Source organism: Leptosomus discolor, chromosome 13 (genome assembly GCF_034619465.1).
Source record: "Leptosomus discolor isolate bLepDis1 chromosome 13, bLepDis1.hap2, whole genome shotgun sequence".
In the NCBI taxonomy this organism is placed as follows: Eukaryota; Metazoa; Chordata; class Aves; order Leptosomiformes; family Leptosomidae; genus Leptosomus; species Leptosomus discolor.
Genome location: NC_141403.1, coordinates 16,611,333 through 16,628,010, shown reverse-complemented (window position 1 = coordinate 16,628,010; position 16,678 = coordinate 16,611,333). Strand labels below are relative to the sequence as shown.

Genomic DNA, 16,678 nt, shown 5'->3' with positions numbered 1-16,678 from the left:
CATGAAAATATCACATCATTTGTTTACCCAAACTTGATTTTGAACAGGATAGTTTGCTTCTACAGGAATAACACTGCTGAGTGCTGCTGCCTGTCAGCGATAGCTGAGGAAAGGCACAAACCTCTGCTGTAAAAAGACCATGAACATAGTTTTATCACTGTGTTTGCAATTCTAGTAGACGTGCCCTCCTCCTTTATCATCATTGTTACTCCCATTGTCTCTTCTGTGGCAGGTTTAAACAAAACCTTCCCCCTCTGCCATGGTATTAGAGGTACATCAGTGGGACAGCCTTCTATTGTTGTCCTGAAATAAGACAGCTTTACTGCACTGTGTCTAAAATAGACAGTTATCTCAGGCGGGTAAGTAGTGAGAAGCAGCACCAGTTCATTGGTGCTGCACACAACTGAGCAAAGCAAAACTGGAACAGGCTGCCCAGAGAGGTTGTGGAGTCTCCTTCTCCGGAGACATTCAAAACCCGCCTGGACTTGTTCCTGTGTGACCTGCTCTGGGTGGTCCTGCTCTGGCAGGGGGGTTGGACTAGATGACCTTTTGAGGTCCCTTCCAACCCCTGACATTCTGTGATTCTGTGAAAACTTCTTACTACAAATAATGGCATTTTGCAGCAGAGAGAATCTTCTCAGCCACAGGCAAAACGATTTCAATAAATCTTCACACTCATTGCAAAAAGATGAGCACGCTATCCCTAAATGGACATAAATATTGCCACTCCTCAAGGGCACAAAAGGACACAAAGCAAATTTGTGGCTCTGCGCTGGACTCTTTCCAGCAGTTCCCTGCCCTTGAACTGAGGGGCCCAGAGCTGGACACACTATTCCAGATGGGGTCTCACCAAGGCAGAGCAGAGGGGGAGGAGAACCTCTCTCGACCTACTGACCACAGCCCTTCTAATGCACCCCAGGATGCCCTTGGCCTTCTTGGCCACGAGGGCACATTGCTGGCTCGTGGCCATCCTGCTGCCCACCAGGACCCCCAGGTCCCTTTCCCCTACGCTGCTCTCCAACAGCTCAGTCCCCAGCCTGGACTGGTCCATGGGGTCGTTCTCTCCCAGATGCAAGACCCTACGCTTGCCCTTGTTGTATTGCATTGAATTCCTCCCCGCCCAGCTCTCCAGCCTGCCCAGGACTCGCTGAATGGCAGCACAGCTTTCTGGTGTGTCAGCCACTCCTCCCGGTTTTGTGTCATCAGCAAACTTGCTGACAGTGCACTCTGTTCCCTCATCCAGGTCACTGATGAACATATTGAATAGTACTGGTCCCAGTACCGACCCCTGAGGGACTCCACTAGATACAGGCCTCAAATTTGGTATCAAGTTCAATGTTACTGGTATGAAATGCTACCAGATTAGGGACTGATGAAGAAAGGCTATCAGCGAAGCTAAGGGAATTAAGTAAATATATTATGAGGCACTGGAACCGATTCCCTTGAGAACAATAAGACTTTATTCCTGTATATCCTGGAGAACAGGTAAAACAGATCTGTAAGATCTGGTGTAGATATGCCTAATGCTGACTTCAGACTATGGAATGACCAGTTAATCCATTCCAGCTTAATTTTCCTATTAAGCTCTCCCTTAGAGATGAGCACCAGTAACATCTACAGACATCAAAAAAAATTACAGCCAACATCTTTACTGGCAGGTTTTCAATAGTCAGTGATGGATTAACTCGCCACATACCAAAACAACCGTACTGTTGAGAGTTTCAGAGGTATTTCCCTCTAACAAAGCAGCCATTGTAATAACGCTTTTATGCAGTATTCCTTTAAAGCAGAAAACAATGTTTCTGCTATCAGATATCTTTTAAAACAACCAAATACCCTTTTCCACACATTCCACATTAATATGTTTTGGAGACAAGACCAGTCTTGAGAAAATTCAATAAAAAAAAATTTTTTTCTATCAATTATTAATATAAAACTTTAGGAATACTGCCACTATAAAGTGTTTCATATGCACAAAAATAATAGAAGTATATAGATTAACTTGAATATTTTCCCCCCACCTCACCTGTACACGGCTTTTTTGGCAATGTTGTAGTTGGCTCTGATCAGAAGATGGGTCACATTTACCAGAACAGTCATCAACCTCTCCCGATCTATCGCTTTTTTTGTATTGAAGTCTATGAAATTCTCTGATACAAATCTCACTGCATTAGAGTACTCCTCATATGGCTGCAATGATAAGCCTGCTGCTCTTGTACCCAAAATCTGCCCATTACCCTGAAATTGAAAGACAGTGAAAACATTTTCCATACTCGCATGAAAATGTTATTAAGCAATTACATTCAGTGTCAGATCCAGATAACACAGAAAAGAGGCAAACTAGATTTCTTGCACTAGAAAAAAAAGTAAATAAAAGTTTTGCATTTTCCGTGGCTTCAGGAAGACTACAATCCCGTTCTCTTTTGGTTCAGAGACTTCATAAATACTTACTTTTGCTTTGGGAAAAGAATTAAATTAAATTTCAAAAATCAAAGTCCTCTACAAAACAGAATCTCATTTCTCCTTTATTCTATTACTAAGTATGTATTACAAAATAATGCTTTTTTGGAGGTGCCTGGATTCAATATAGAGTCTTCTTTTTCAACTGCAACATAAATCTAGAAAAGTAAGCAATCAGCAAGAACACTCATCTGTTTCAGAAGTCCTTCCAGCTTATTGTAGTTTCTTTCATAAATAGAGCTTTGTACATTCAGTAATGAATGCCTCACCTGTTTACACATGGGTTATAATTTAGGTGTTTCTCATTTGAAACTAGTATTGTATATCTACAATTCCAGAAAAATTAATCAGAAAAATCAAAGAAATGAGTAGCAACAAAGTCTTGGTAGTGACTTTTAAGAAGAGATTTGCAATTGACAAAACTACCAGTATAGAAATATTATTTTCCTTCTTTTAACACCTTCACAGTTTCCTAATACTGTCTGAATAGCAACAGGCTGAAAAAAAAAAAAAATCCACCTGAATGATGACGTCCACACTAGATACTATATCACTGTCCATACTCTCCATTGGAATGTCATAAGATACTGTATACTTCAAGTCTCCACCAAAAGCTGTGAGCTGAAATAACAAAAAGCAAAGTCTTAACAACACAATAACCTCCAACCAACACACAAAGAAGTGACATGGGACAGTACAACATCCGAATTATGGGAGTACACGGATTACAAATACCACTTCGCAGGGAAAACTTAACATGCCGTGTATCAGCACCGGGACAAGCACTGGCTCACTGCTGTGCAGGTGGGGAAGACTACCTGAAGGCTCTACAGATGATTAAGAAGCACCCTCATTCAGTGAAACACCTACAGGACTTTCAACAAACAGCAGAGGTTTACACCATCATCCTAGCCAAGCGGCACAGCATGCTGGAGTTATTCACGTTCCATATTCCACCTTCAGGCTCCTTAGCCCCGCAACTGCTGCCGACTACTACTTCAAAGTAAGTTAAAGAGTAGTACCAGCAGTTAGACCTATATTAAATTAATAAGAGATTAGAATTTGAGTGAATGTTGCCCTGTGCAAAACTACTCCTTAATGCTACGCTTCTGAGACTTGTTTTCATTTACTGTGTCACCACACTGAGAAACAGGGCTGCATGGGCAAAGAGACAGGACCGGTAACAATTACATGTGAAGTTGCAAGGTTCCCTCTACTCAGCACTGATGAGGCCACAGCTGGATTTCTGAGTCTGGTTCTGGGCTTCCCAGCACAAGAGAGAGCTGGAAATCCTGGAAAGAGCCCAGCAAAGGGCCACAAAGATGATTTAGAGCCTGGAGCATTTTTCATGTTAGGAAAGACTGAAGAGTACTGGGACTGTACAGCCAAAAGAAGGCTCAGGGAGATCTCATCAATGTATACCAACAGCTGAAGGGAGGGTGGAAAGAGGATGGAGCCAGGCTTGGATGAAGGTGCAAAGAGGATGGAGCCAATGGTTCCCAGTGACAGGACCAGGGGCAATGGGCACAAACTGCAACACAGGAGGTTCCCTCTGAACATCAGGAAACATTTTTTTTTTATTGTGAGGGTGATTGAGCACTGGCACAGGCTGCCCAGGGAAGTTGTGGAGTTTCCATCTTTGGAGATACTCAGAAGCTCTCTGGACATGTTGCTTGACAACCTGTTCTAGGTGACCCTGATTGAGCAGGGAGGTGGGCAAGATGATCTCCAGAGGTCCCTTCCAACCTCAACTATTCTGCGATTCTGCTGCAAATAATGTGAGATCCAGAGCTTTAGGTAGTAACCAAGGCAAAAATTAAAGACTAGCTGCTTGGAAACTGATAAATGTGAAATGGGAGATGGCCGAGAGGCAGGTAAGAGGAATTTAATGGTCCTGTCTACTGTATTGGACAAGGCGTGAAGGGTGTAAACTTTGGGACAGGAGCCAAGAGTATGGGGAATGTAAGCTAGTAACAGTCCAGAGGAAAAAAAGAGAGATTATACTGTGTCAAGGACAGGCAGAGAAGGAAGTGGGGAGACGAATGAGCTCAAAGAGCTAGAAAAGGGTACAGAGAATGTTTTGATAGGAACATTATGATTTGAAGAGCAGAGATAGAGAAGTCTGGTAATACTGGGTTTATGTGTAATTTTTAGTTACAGAAACTACATATTCAGAGTAATGTTATAATTAAAATAAAGAAACTATAAAGGAGTTTTGACTCTAGCTGAGAACTTACTTTATTTCCTAGATATATTTCAGGTGCTGACCAGTAATAAGCATGTTTCAGTACTTTCACAGCCTCAGTGTTATTAATACTTATTTGATGGGGTCCATCAAATTGGCTTCGCTGGGGTTGCATGCTCCTTGCGTTATACAGATCAGTAACAAGCCATCCAGTCATGTCCGATATCTGCAAGAAAGAATAATAATATTGAGTCAGGTTTTGTGTCACTGAGAAAGCAGTCACTAAATTTAACCCCTCCCTAGACAGTCATTTGAACTGATGGTTCTCCAACACTTTCATTAGCCCAGTCTGATATCCAATACATGAAAACAAGCCACTTCAGACTAGGATTGTCTCTACCTTTCTATTAGACAGGAACAAAAATATAACAGGTGTGATTTTCATTCTCCCAACAAAATTATTATTATACATATGTAATTCTCTGAGGTAGAATTACAGAACTTCAAGGGCTTTGAGGTCTATTGTCCCCACTTACAGATAGGGCTCAGCTGGAGAAAAGTTAAATCCAGAGTCCCAGAAGAGGGAGCAAGATGAGAGAACTTTGTTCTTCTCACCAAACAGCATCTTAGAATTTCAGTCAATCTGATGTGTTTTCGCCTCTTTTCACTGGCACACAAAACAGGGGACTAAAGGGTGACTAGCTCTGCAAAGATACAGAAGGAATGTAGTGGAAAAATAGCATCAAAGCCCCCTAACTCAAGAAATGTCTATTCAGAAGACAGTAATATTTAAAATCACTCTGTTTCCTAAGAAAGAGTATTGACAATATTGCCAGAGGTCACTTGCCCAATAGGTCTGAGAGCAAGGAAACAGGTTTGGGTTCATCTCTTCAATATGCAAAGAAACTTTTAACAGCACGAGGTCAGAAAATAAGTGCATTTTTCCAGTACATTATCACAGCCTCCACTACCCAGTGCTTCTGGTACTACTGCAAGCCAGTGGGGCCAAAGCTTGCATTGGGATGGCACACTGATTACCTCAGAGCTGCCAAATGACTCTGAAAATCCATTACTCTGTAAGGAAACACATGCCAGAATTCGGAGTTAACTTGGGCGCATGTCAAAGAGAAATATAGTACATTTTGCAGCTGCCTGAGGAAAGAGTATTAGGTCATGGACATAACATAAATACCTGACTGATGGGCCATGTTAGGCTGTCACAGACATCAGAAACCCCAAAGCAGAAACACTCTGTGCAGCCCTGAGGATTCCTTTCTTGCAAATTGTAGAATCCTGGTTTACAGAGATCACAGTTTTCACCTTCTACATTTTCCTGTCAATGGCATATAACATTTGTTTCACATCAGCATTATTATGGTAACAAATAAAGTGGATTAGATGGGATTTAGGCATAACAACATTCAGAAGGTTATAAAAGAAAACAGATTTCAGCACAGCAGGATTATTGAATAAGACTTAGAGCTTAAAATGAAAACTGATTGGAAAAATTCATCAGAATTTGCCAGTTCATCAAAATCTAAACATGCCCTGGCAAGGACTCTATTGCATTGAAATTTCAGCACACAGGCAGGGTTTGAAAAGCTGCTGCCAGCTTGCCAGTCTACTTCTCTCGTAGCTTGAATTTGTACGTTGCTCTAGAGAAAAGTTCCCATGTTTCCTGAATCCAGATGGTCTACATACGGCATAGCTCACCATAAGGCCAGGCTCCTGGAGCTACCACAGCGAGCTTCAAGACAACAGTTCCTCAACCATCTATTAATACTTATACTGTGATCTGCTCCACTGCTGCCACCTCTTTCTGGAAGAACACCACATACACTACTTATGCTAGCTGGCAGCTCTTCCTCCTAATATGCTTTGGCTAACCAGAAACTCCTGCTCCAAAAGTAGAGATGCTCCACTCCTTTAGCTCCTTTCACTGGCCTGCTGCCTCCTTACCACGCAAACCACGTACTTCAGAGCATACCGCTACACAGCTCTTTCAATGTGGAACTTACGGGGGCAATCCAAAGCAGTACATCCAATGCCTAGACATCAAGAGCTGTGTTTCACAAAAGATCAAATATTACAAAACTCAGAGCATGAAAAGAAATAGCTTGCATTACTGTGTTCAATGAGACTGCATAGGCTTAGAAAACCTCTTTTCTTCATTTGCTATTTGGAGCACAAAACTTTCCTCCTTCCTTTGTTTCACCTCTATAGGTAGGCTGCTGGCTGGTGACACTCTCAGTGATCTGGCCTAAAAATTCTGTATGCCAGGCTCATGCCCATGACAGCGCTGAAAGGGGACAGTTTCTCATCTAGTTTATACCAAAATCTTCAGCAGGTAGCTGCATCGGCTGATATAGTGCTACTCTAGCTCAAAATCAGGCAAAATGGTTGTATATTTTTCTTCGCATTTAAATTGGCCATTGAAGCTATTTCTTTCTTCCAGACTCTGGTTATTTCTATGTTTGATATTTTGTATCAGATAAATTACGCAAAAGGACTAAGAAGTTTCAGAAAATTGTCCAAAACACCCACTTTTTTTTGGTTCCTCTTCACTGTCATACTTGGCAACAAATAAATAACCTACTAGATAATATTTGGTTCAGAAAATTAAGTGTAACTTCTTTAAATATTGACACACAGCTTTGTAATAAAGTTTACCAGAACATTCAGCTGCAACGTATTTCAAGGCATTTGGATATTTACCAAAAAATAAAAGAAGGCTGGAAAACCGCTCTCTTTTAACTTTATTTTTTTATGGTTTATATTTTGTAATCAAATGATTAAATATTTCATACATACATCTAATGTAATTGTTCCAATACTTCTTCCCAAATGCATGCTGTTTCTTCATACAAAGCAGATGTTATAAACACACCCTTTCTTTACAAGAAATCAGTGACTTTGAAGAGAAATACCAGCTCATCCCTAAAACAAAACCCAGCTAGGCATACTGCCATTCTCTGTGATTCTCCCTCATACTCACACGCGCAGTTATTATTTGATTTAGATGTCAGTCTGGCCCATTATTGTAGAAAATGCTGTACCAGTAACATACAAAACTATTCAACATAAATTACCATATTTTTCAGCACAAAGAATAGTCAGTCATTTTAAGTTCTAGGTTGTTAGAAGTGATCTCTCCAGTTAATCAAGTGATTTCCTTATTGAAAAGGAGTTTACAAATTAATCCACAGATTTTATTTTTTTTTTAAATGACAGTTTAATACTCACTTTGCAAAGACAAGGTTCTGTGCATGGATCTTCATTAATGCTACCAATGAGGCTGCAGTTACAACGCAGACAGTTTGGATAGCCCCGATACCCAAAAGCACAACGATCGCATTTCTCTCCTGCATAACCTTCTCTGCATCGACACTGACCTGGCCAAGTCCCTTGAAAACCAAAAACAGAGAAACAAATAAATAAGAGCAGGCAATAGGTTGGATTCAAGATGTCTCTGAGGGTGTAAGTAATTTAGCATTCCTTTTTTATTACACTCCATGTTCTATTCCACACAAATACTTGGCATCATGATAGTCTCACCATCTATTTTTCATGTTTATCATACCAGATGCACAGAAACTGCAGCGGAATGGATTTTGTGACAGCTGTAACAGCATTCATAAACAGTGTTAGATCTCAGTCCTTCCCACTGTTTTACACAATCAGAGCCCACCATCCCCACACAAGAACACATTCAGAGACCTGACACCTTTAAATCCTAAAAGTATGTTATGCCTCACCTCTCCTTCCTAAATATTTACCATTGTTTTGAAATGGTATCTAACTGGCAGCCACTCACAGGTAGATAGTGTTCCCTCAGACTTCAACATCTAGAAACACAGACAGATTTGAAACAGAGAAAAGGTCCTTGCTGCTCCCTTACCACGCTGTGAGTCAGAATGGTGCTCATCTTTAACACAGTCAGAACTCAGAGAGCCGAATGGGTCGCAGCCACAGGGATAGCAGGGGTGATCCTCATAGGGAGAAACCTACAAAACAAATGTTCTCTATCAAACTCTCAAATTATTAACTGGGAAAAGTAAAGTTACATCTCACTCTTGTCTGGGATCACCAGAATTGATATGAATGAAGACTAGAAAAGCTAATATGCAGCAACAGAACAAGGGACTAGTTTAATTTTAGCAAACAGAAGATCAGGGGACTGCAGTCTAAATGTGGGAACAAAATTCAGTCTTCAACAGCACAGACAAAGGTATAGTAACTGCTAATGGCTCAAAGCTGAAGCCCAACACATTCAGCATAGACTTCTTTTTTTTAATGTAACAGCAATTAACCACTGTGATGGTTTGCCAAAGATTATGGAAACATTTAAGACAAGAATGGATGCTTTTTGCAAAGATACTCTGGTTCAAAGACAAAGGAAATGAAAGAAATCCTTGGCTCTGTGTTCAATGGAAGGACAGATTAACTATTCATGAAGATTCATTCTGACTTCACGATCTATACATCTTTGAAATATAAGGCAATACAACTCATATGGCAAGGATTTTATTTTCTTTCAGGGAAAATTTTCCTTTGAGGTGCTTCAGATGTAAAGCAAATCAGTAATGACCTCTAGATACACATTTACTGGCTATGAGTTGATTGAAGACTTTTCTTCAATGCTTCTTACAGCAAGTGAATCAGACAACCTCTGACTCCGGTTTACTTCTTTGGATGAGCTGTACCTGCTGTCTAACCACACTCCTACAGACTCACCCTTGCTCTCTGCACCAATTTATGTCGGATTTCTAAAGCAGGGATTTTTGAAAATATGCATGAACCTGCCAAAGCCAGACTTTGTGAAGCAGAATTTTAGTTCAGCATGTCTCACTACACAGAGACACTGCAGGAAGTTCATATGTTTAACTTCGTTAGTCACATCTTAACAAATGTCTTCTGTGGAGTTTAGGTCATTTTTCCAATGAGTGACACTTATCAACAAATTGGAAAGTACCCAGGCTCAGAGAGCACGTTCTACAGTAATCATGTCAAGACAAAGATTTGTTTCAGCATCTCATCAGACAAAGAGTCTTATAATGACTTATACATGCTTATAAGTATGTAACAGTCCTTTTCAACATTGGTTGAAATGGGCTGACACAGGATTGTACACAATTTTGGCAATTTCTGAAGACACTGAAACTTCAATACTGGCACTTTTAAGAGCTTTATCTACAAGAGAAATAGGTTTCTTATCAGAACATCTGCATTTCCACACTAGGACTTCTTCACTTATTCTTATTTTTTTCCTTTCCAACAGCTTGACCTGCCCTCCACACAACTGGACAAGCATTTTCTTTTCCTCTGAAAGTTTTGGTGGTGTGTCATCTATTAAAAAACCTCTATAGTTCTTAGCTATTCTGCCACTGATAAAAATAAATATATTAATTACAGTCAGCTGAAATACACATCATCACATCGTGTCGAAATTCATGAAAACACTTGAATGCTATTTTCCAAATCTTACTTTTTGTGGTCTAAAATATCCATCAGCACACATTTCACAGTTGATCCCAGTAGTATGTTGAGTACAGTTTAAACACACACCACCTCCTACGTACTGGCCATGAACATCCATGCTCTTTTTCTGATCTGCAATACTCTGATTGTAGTAACAATCTTCTGCTTTGTTATGACAGTTGCACTCTGAGAAGGAATGGAAGAGAAATCGATACTTATTTACATTGTATAACAGTTCCTACAACTAACATTTTTCAAAGTGAAAAACCTAAGTACAAGGGCATATCAATTCATCTCAAAAGTGTGCTTTTTTTTCCCTTTAACCATGCTATGTGCTTCAGATCTCTTGATACACTGTATTTCTTAGCAGATTTCAAAACAACTGTCACCACTCTAACAGCACTGATTTTAACACTATCCTGTAGATCCCACTAAGACAGCCCTGTCAGGACTGATGTCGATAGTGACGTGTGCTGTTAGCAATCACTGTTCCTTCACTTTGTCCTCTGCATTGCAGAAGAAAATCTGCTTAATTCTTCTCTTATTTTATTATAGAAAAAAGTCTGAGAAGTGAACAATGCCAGTACGCAAGTATGAATTTGATTTAGATTAGAGGATACAGTCAGTCCAGGCAGTCATAGCCACTTACTTTCTGAAAAGCGACATTAAGACTTGTATAAAGACTTCAACTACAAAGACTACTTTTCCATTCACAACTGTAAATTTTATCTAATAGGTTCTGAATTGTCTGCAGCTTGTGCTATGCATTAGCGATGTGAAGAGAGAAAAGGCACTAACTAGCCCTAGCAACACATTCAGCCATACTGGCACAGCTTAAGTCAATCTGAAATGTAATTGCCCAATAAGGAGTTTCTTTCAAAACCTTTGTTATCAGAACAAAGTTGTTTATCTGACAAAAATTATGATCAATGTAAGAAATTTGCATTTCAAGTAGCTAAGAAAATGATTGATGCAAATTTGCTAGTTTTTACAGGAGTGTAATAAATCCCCAAGTCTCTTTGAAAAAGAGACTCTGAAAGCTTTACTGCACAAAGACCTCACCAGCCAGGGAGTCATACTGGATAGAATATTTTAAATTATCTTAACTGTTACGATTAGAAGTAAGTCCTCTATGTATAAACAATCCCATGAAGACAGTTAATAGTTTGTGGATTTTTCTTGGTTGGGTATTAGTATAGATCTTTATGAAAAGCAACCTCAAATAAGAAAATAAGCCTTTAGGAAACTACCTCTGCATACTTACTCTCACATTTGTTCCCAGCAGAAATGGTTCCTGGTCTCCATGGCTTCTGGTGGTAGCCTGGACAGCACTTGTTACAGCTCTCTCCACATGTGTTGTGTTCACACTGGCACTGCAATTTCTAATAATAAAAAAATCGCTTTCTTGAAATATTTTTAATGAATAATAACGTTGCTAAAAGTCTGCCTAATAACAGACTTACTCTAAAGAACATCAAGACCCACAAATACCCCACAATTAGCATTACACTGCTCAACCATGCTGATTCAACTATTGAGGAATAGCCTTTCTAGAAGAGGAGGGACAAATCTCCTGTGTTGCAAGAGATACTATTTCTTGTTTTGCCCCTTAAATTGTTTAAATTTAATGCCAAAGGAAAAGAGTTGATACTTCAAGAAAACTACATTACTAGAGACCTAGATATGCTTGCACAGGAAAGGAAGAAAATTATAGCAAATAATTTGTGTGCACCATATTGTAAGATCTCTTTTAGCCTTCTCCTCTTTCTCAATCTCCTTAGGCAAAGTCCTTTTTTTTGTATATACTGGAAAAGTTGTTTTGTGAAAATAAATTAATGAGATTAAAGAATACCTTTGTGATTTCATCCAGAGGGCAGCTTCGAGCATGGCCATAACAAATACACATACCACCAACAGAGATGTCTTTTATTGAATAGTAGTACTACAAAAAACACAGTTGAAAAAAGTATGAATGAAAGACTTTTACATGTTCCCTCCTCCCTCTAGAAAATAAAATACCAGCATTCCACTATTCTGTGACTTGAAAAATAAAAGAAATACTTGAAAACAAAAAGAAGCTTTGAATTTTTGCCACTTTGGGAAACCTTCCACTTTGTGGCTTCCCCCTCCCCACCATGTTTTTCCTCACTGGTATGAAACAATAACTGACTTCTAACTTCAAATAAGTATGCACAATTCCTTGGCTTCAGGGAAGACCACCAAATGTGACCTCAGCCAAAATTTACTTGTAAAAAGAAATCACTTTTTCACCCTATAAGCAGCCATGAAGCATAAGAAATTGCTTTATTTTAATTTCAGTCTGGGGAGTAAGAACATGCTTTCTTAAAATGGGAGGAACTCTGCCCTTCTTTAAAACCAGTCTGCGCACTCACTTCCAGACCAGCTCTTTGCTACTGGTGTATAGGCAGTGTATTATTCTACCCAAATTCTTAGCTTAAAAATTAGTGATACAGCAGTGTACAATCCATTAATATTGCCAGGAGTTGAGCAAAAGCAACACACATAAGGAAAGGATTTAATTTTCAAGGCAAGGAAGAGGCAGGAAATGACCATCTGGGTTCAGTTACAGCTGCAGTATCAACATGGTTGGCCTGTTTGTATCCTGGGAAGTATGTACTACAGGGGAATGAAAAAGAAACACTTTTTGAGTATGCTTCTAAGGAAAGAGTTCAAGGCTCTCAGACCTAATAACCCCGCAGTCATCTGGTTGAGAAAAAGGTGGTGGCCCTGGGTGGTCAGACATGCTGACTCCTGGACTGTTATTTCTTTGAAGATCTTGGAACTGGAGCAAACTAGCCTCTTTGATTTCATACATAATTTTTTAATTTTTTTTTTAATTATATTTAGTATTTTAGTAATTTTTGTTGATGTTATGGGTTTGAGTTACAAAAAACATTCAAGGAGTTATCATGAAGAGCAGGTCCTTAACTACAGAGAAGCAGGTTTGGACTGAGAAAAGCGGGAGGACAAAAGCAGAGCTGTATTTCTCACTGCATTCCCTGCTTCATCTCCTTTGTCTTGTTTTCTTAAAACTCACGGTGTATGGCCCACAGCAGCTGTGTGCAGCTTGAAGTTGATTGAAAGACCAATGCTAATGAAATCTACAGACAGAAATAAATAAATAAGCAGAATACAGAAATAAAGGTGCTGTTGAATGCTTCGAAACGTTCTGTATCAGCCCTTGTACAAGAAACTAAAAACAATTGGTAAAGTCTTCAAAAATAACAAAAACACAATCCAGAAAGCTGGAAGTTATTACCTTGGTTGTAGTAGGTTTGCACAGTGAGACACAAGGTAAGATACTGGGATTTGGGAATGCTGCTCAATAAAAGCCACATCTTGTGAAGCTGAAGATGTGTAGCTTTTCATGCAAAACTGGACTAAGCAGTGCCCACTGGGGTAGTACTGAGCCCTGGATTGCACACCTGTGTGTGTTACAAAAGCACTGGGAATGCTTGGCCTCAACACCTTTGTTTCCCAGCTGTGTGTTTGTATGCTTCCACATTGAGCCTTTCTTTTTGGGGAATATTTCTTGATATTACAATACTACAACAGACCTAAAAGTGAACCAGCCTGCTCCACAGGAACATTTCATGTGCTCAGGCTGCGCATTAACCATTTCTGTATAGCCAGCAAGGCACAGCTGGAACAGCTGTCTAATACTCTGCTCTTGCTGTCTCCATGCTAGCAATTCCCATATGGGGCAAAGAGAACAGGCAGAACATCCAGATTTTATGCACGAGAATTCCTGCAGCTGAATGGGCATCTCCACAGCCAAGGTAAGAGTGGGACTGCCTTGAAAGTACCCACCAAACCCTGACCAAATCCCTTTCTCCTTTCTGCACCCAGCTATCCAGCTGGACCTCACAGAAGCAGTGTCAATGAACAAGGATTGCCTGTATTAGAGAAGCCACAGATTGCAAGAGTCCTGTTGCTGTGCAAGGAAGAGTTGCCTGTGGTTGTTCTTAAGGCCAAGAGCTACAAAGGAAGGGGAAGAGGAAACGCTTCTCATTCTTCTGTCCTCATCAGAAAGTCTGCCTTCATAGAAAACTTGAAGTAGCTGATGTCTTAATCTATGGGTCTCAGGAGAGGGTCAAAACGACAAAACATGAAGCAGAACCATGCAGAAGAGTTAGTCGTTACAGTTACTGTTATTAGGGGCCCCAACACCAAATTTCTGTGAGAGCTTGAAGAAGTCAGCGTAAGTGCTTGGTGCCTCAATTTCCCCAGTTTCAGTATCAAATGTGTAAAAAGATCAGTTAATACTCTCAGAATTCTATTCAAGTGTTTTACATTATTATTAATTCATGGGCTCTAAAACAATTGATTACAACACCCTTAAAAAAATTAAGAAAACTCTCACCAGACACTAAAATTCACAATGTCAAGGTTTTCAAATAATTATTTTTATGAACCAGAGCACTGGGTCCTGAAATCCTTGATACATCAGAAAAAGTACTGCAGTTGCATCAAGAGCAACCTCAAGTGACATCTCCATCAGCCAAACCATATTTATTTGATGACAAAGCATTATAAATACACGTTTACTAGCATAATCATTTACACAAACAAATAAAACAAAGAGCAAACAAATAAAAAACAATCTCTAAACAGCATTTTTTCGAAGTTGTTTCTGACAAGGTGGTGTTGTTAATAACATCAAAGGGAGGGCAAGTATTATGTAACAGCCTACCAAAACAACTCTGTGCATGGCAAGCATCAAGTACTGCCTCCTCCACAAACAGATCAGCAAAGGCTCTCCCATCGAGTCATACTGAATAAGGTTTATGAACAATCAGCTTACCCTTCTGGTAACAATGGGGTCTAGTTCTTTAGGATCATTATGGCTGAGAGTCATGAGGTCAGCATTAAGTGTTCTAATACGCTGCAGTCGTAGGCGAATGTACCGTGCAGAAGTAAACTCCAAAAGCTTTTGTGAAGGATCATCAGCGCTAGGCCTCCCGTTGATCAGTGATGTGTGAATCTAGAGAGAGAGACTGGCTTAAATCATAAACATAATTGTGATTCATTTGCAACAACAAACAGCTTAGCGCGAGAATTAAAAACATAGAACTTGAGCCTGTTTTCCAACAACTCAGGATGGAGAGATGTTCAACTACTCCGAACTCTTTTTTCTTCCCCATCTTCTATCTGCAAGTAGAATTCCTGCTTCCTGACTCACGCAGTTCTGAAACCACCACCTCTCAGCTCATCGTAGTCCAAACTTGGGGAGATGGCATAAAGAGAAAAACAGTACCACAAGCTAGTCCTCAGTTCCTCCAGTCTTCCTCCCTCTCCCTTATTGAGATGGAAAATGTAACTCTGGCCACAAGCACAGTTTTGTCCTTACAAATAGCTCCTCTGCAATTTGTAAAGATCTTATTGCAAAACATAATATGGTGCAAATGCTCAGTCTGGGGTCATTAATCCTATGCCTGGCTGGGACAGGGCTGCCCAAGCAGCAAGGAGTACTCAGTGACACGAGAGCATGAGAGCACAGTGGGAAGCCACAACACAGGTGACAACTGAAAGCAAAGGGCTACCACCACAAACCAATGCATCTGGCTCCGTCTTTCTCACACAATCCCAACTAGCCTCACTAAGATGGCTTTTAGTATTGAGCTGCACAACTTATTCTGGCAACAGCCCCTTCCTTCTTTACAAAGCAAGAGCACACAAGGATTTAGCCTCATATGACCATGTGGCTCCTGTTCCATTTTATGGAAATAACTTAAAAATGAGACCCTACAGACCACAAATAATTGTTAAACGGTTCACCTTGTGTTCACCACAAACAATGGATCATGCTTTGGGCTTGTCAGCTACATTTTAGACTGCATGACATATCCTCATTTATGAAGAGTAATTTTGTCTTGTATACTACTCTTGAACTTATAGTTCCAACTTTGTCAAGTACTGTCAAATTGTTCCTCTAAAAATATTGCTAATTATTAAAGAGTTTCTTAATAATTAATTAATTGCTATTATTTAAGTTATTATTAAATTATTTTATAATTCTGTAGTGGAGCTAGGAGCTTCCTGGACAGTAACTATGTTATTTCAAAGACATACAAACAGAGACTGGTAATGGAGTTCACACTCCCAATGTTATAATTTTGCCATTTATGGGCTATCACCACTCCTAAATATTGTTATACACTGTGTTCAAGGAATTTCACTTTTCTAACAGCCCATTCAGAAACTAACCATCATCCATTTTCCAACTGCAGAATAACAGTTATGAAACCCAAAACTTTTTCCAGGTCCAATCCTGCAAATTAAACACCACCTTACATAGAATCAAAGAGTCATAGAATTATTTTGGTTGGAAAAGACCTTTAAGATCATCAGGTCCAACCATTACCCTAACACTACCAAGCCCACCACTAAACCATGTCCCTAAGCACCACATCTATACATCTTTTGAACACCTCCAGGGATGAAGACATATAATATTCAGCTCTCACAGAAACACAGAGAATTCTTCTAGTCCATTTCCTACCTCAAAGCACAGTTTACCACATTTTTGTTAGA

The 16,678-nt window shown here is 39.8% G+C and overlaps 1 protein-coding gene across 1 annotated transcript in view; it reads right to left on the bottom strand.

The window, feature by feature from the left end:
- Nucleotides 1-16,678, bottom strand: part of LAMA1 (laminin subunit alpha 1) — a 107,085-nt gene that overhangs the window by 57,139 nt on the left and 33,268 nt on the right. Inside the window, exons 5-14 of the mRNA XM_086472474.1 lie at nucleotides 14,949-15,128; nucleotides 11,976-12,065; nucleotides 11,388-11,505; nucleotides 10,131-10,309; nucleotides 8,544-8,649; nucleotides 7,889-8,049; nucleotides 5,838-5,978; nucleotides 4,698-4,871; nucleotides 2,980-3,081; nucleotides 2,027-2,238 (exon numbers count right to left, since the gene is read on the bottom strand). Coding sequence (XP_086328600.1) covers nucleotides 2,027-2,238; nucleotides 2,980-3,081; nucleotides 4,698-4,871; nucleotides 5,838-5,978; nucleotides 7,889-8,049; nucleotides 8,544-8,649; nucleotides 10,131-10,309; nucleotides 11,388-11,505; nucleotides 11,976-12,065; nucleotides 14,949-15,128 — 1,463 coding nt within the window. The remainder of the gene's footprint in view (nucleotides 1-2,026; nucleotides 2,239-2,979; nucleotides 3,082-4,697; nucleotides 4,872-5,837; nucleotides 5,979-7,888; nucleotides 8,050-8,543; nucleotides 8,650-10,130; nucleotides 10,310-11,387; nucleotides 11,506-11,975; nucleotides 12,066-14,948; nucleotides 15,129-16,678) is intronic.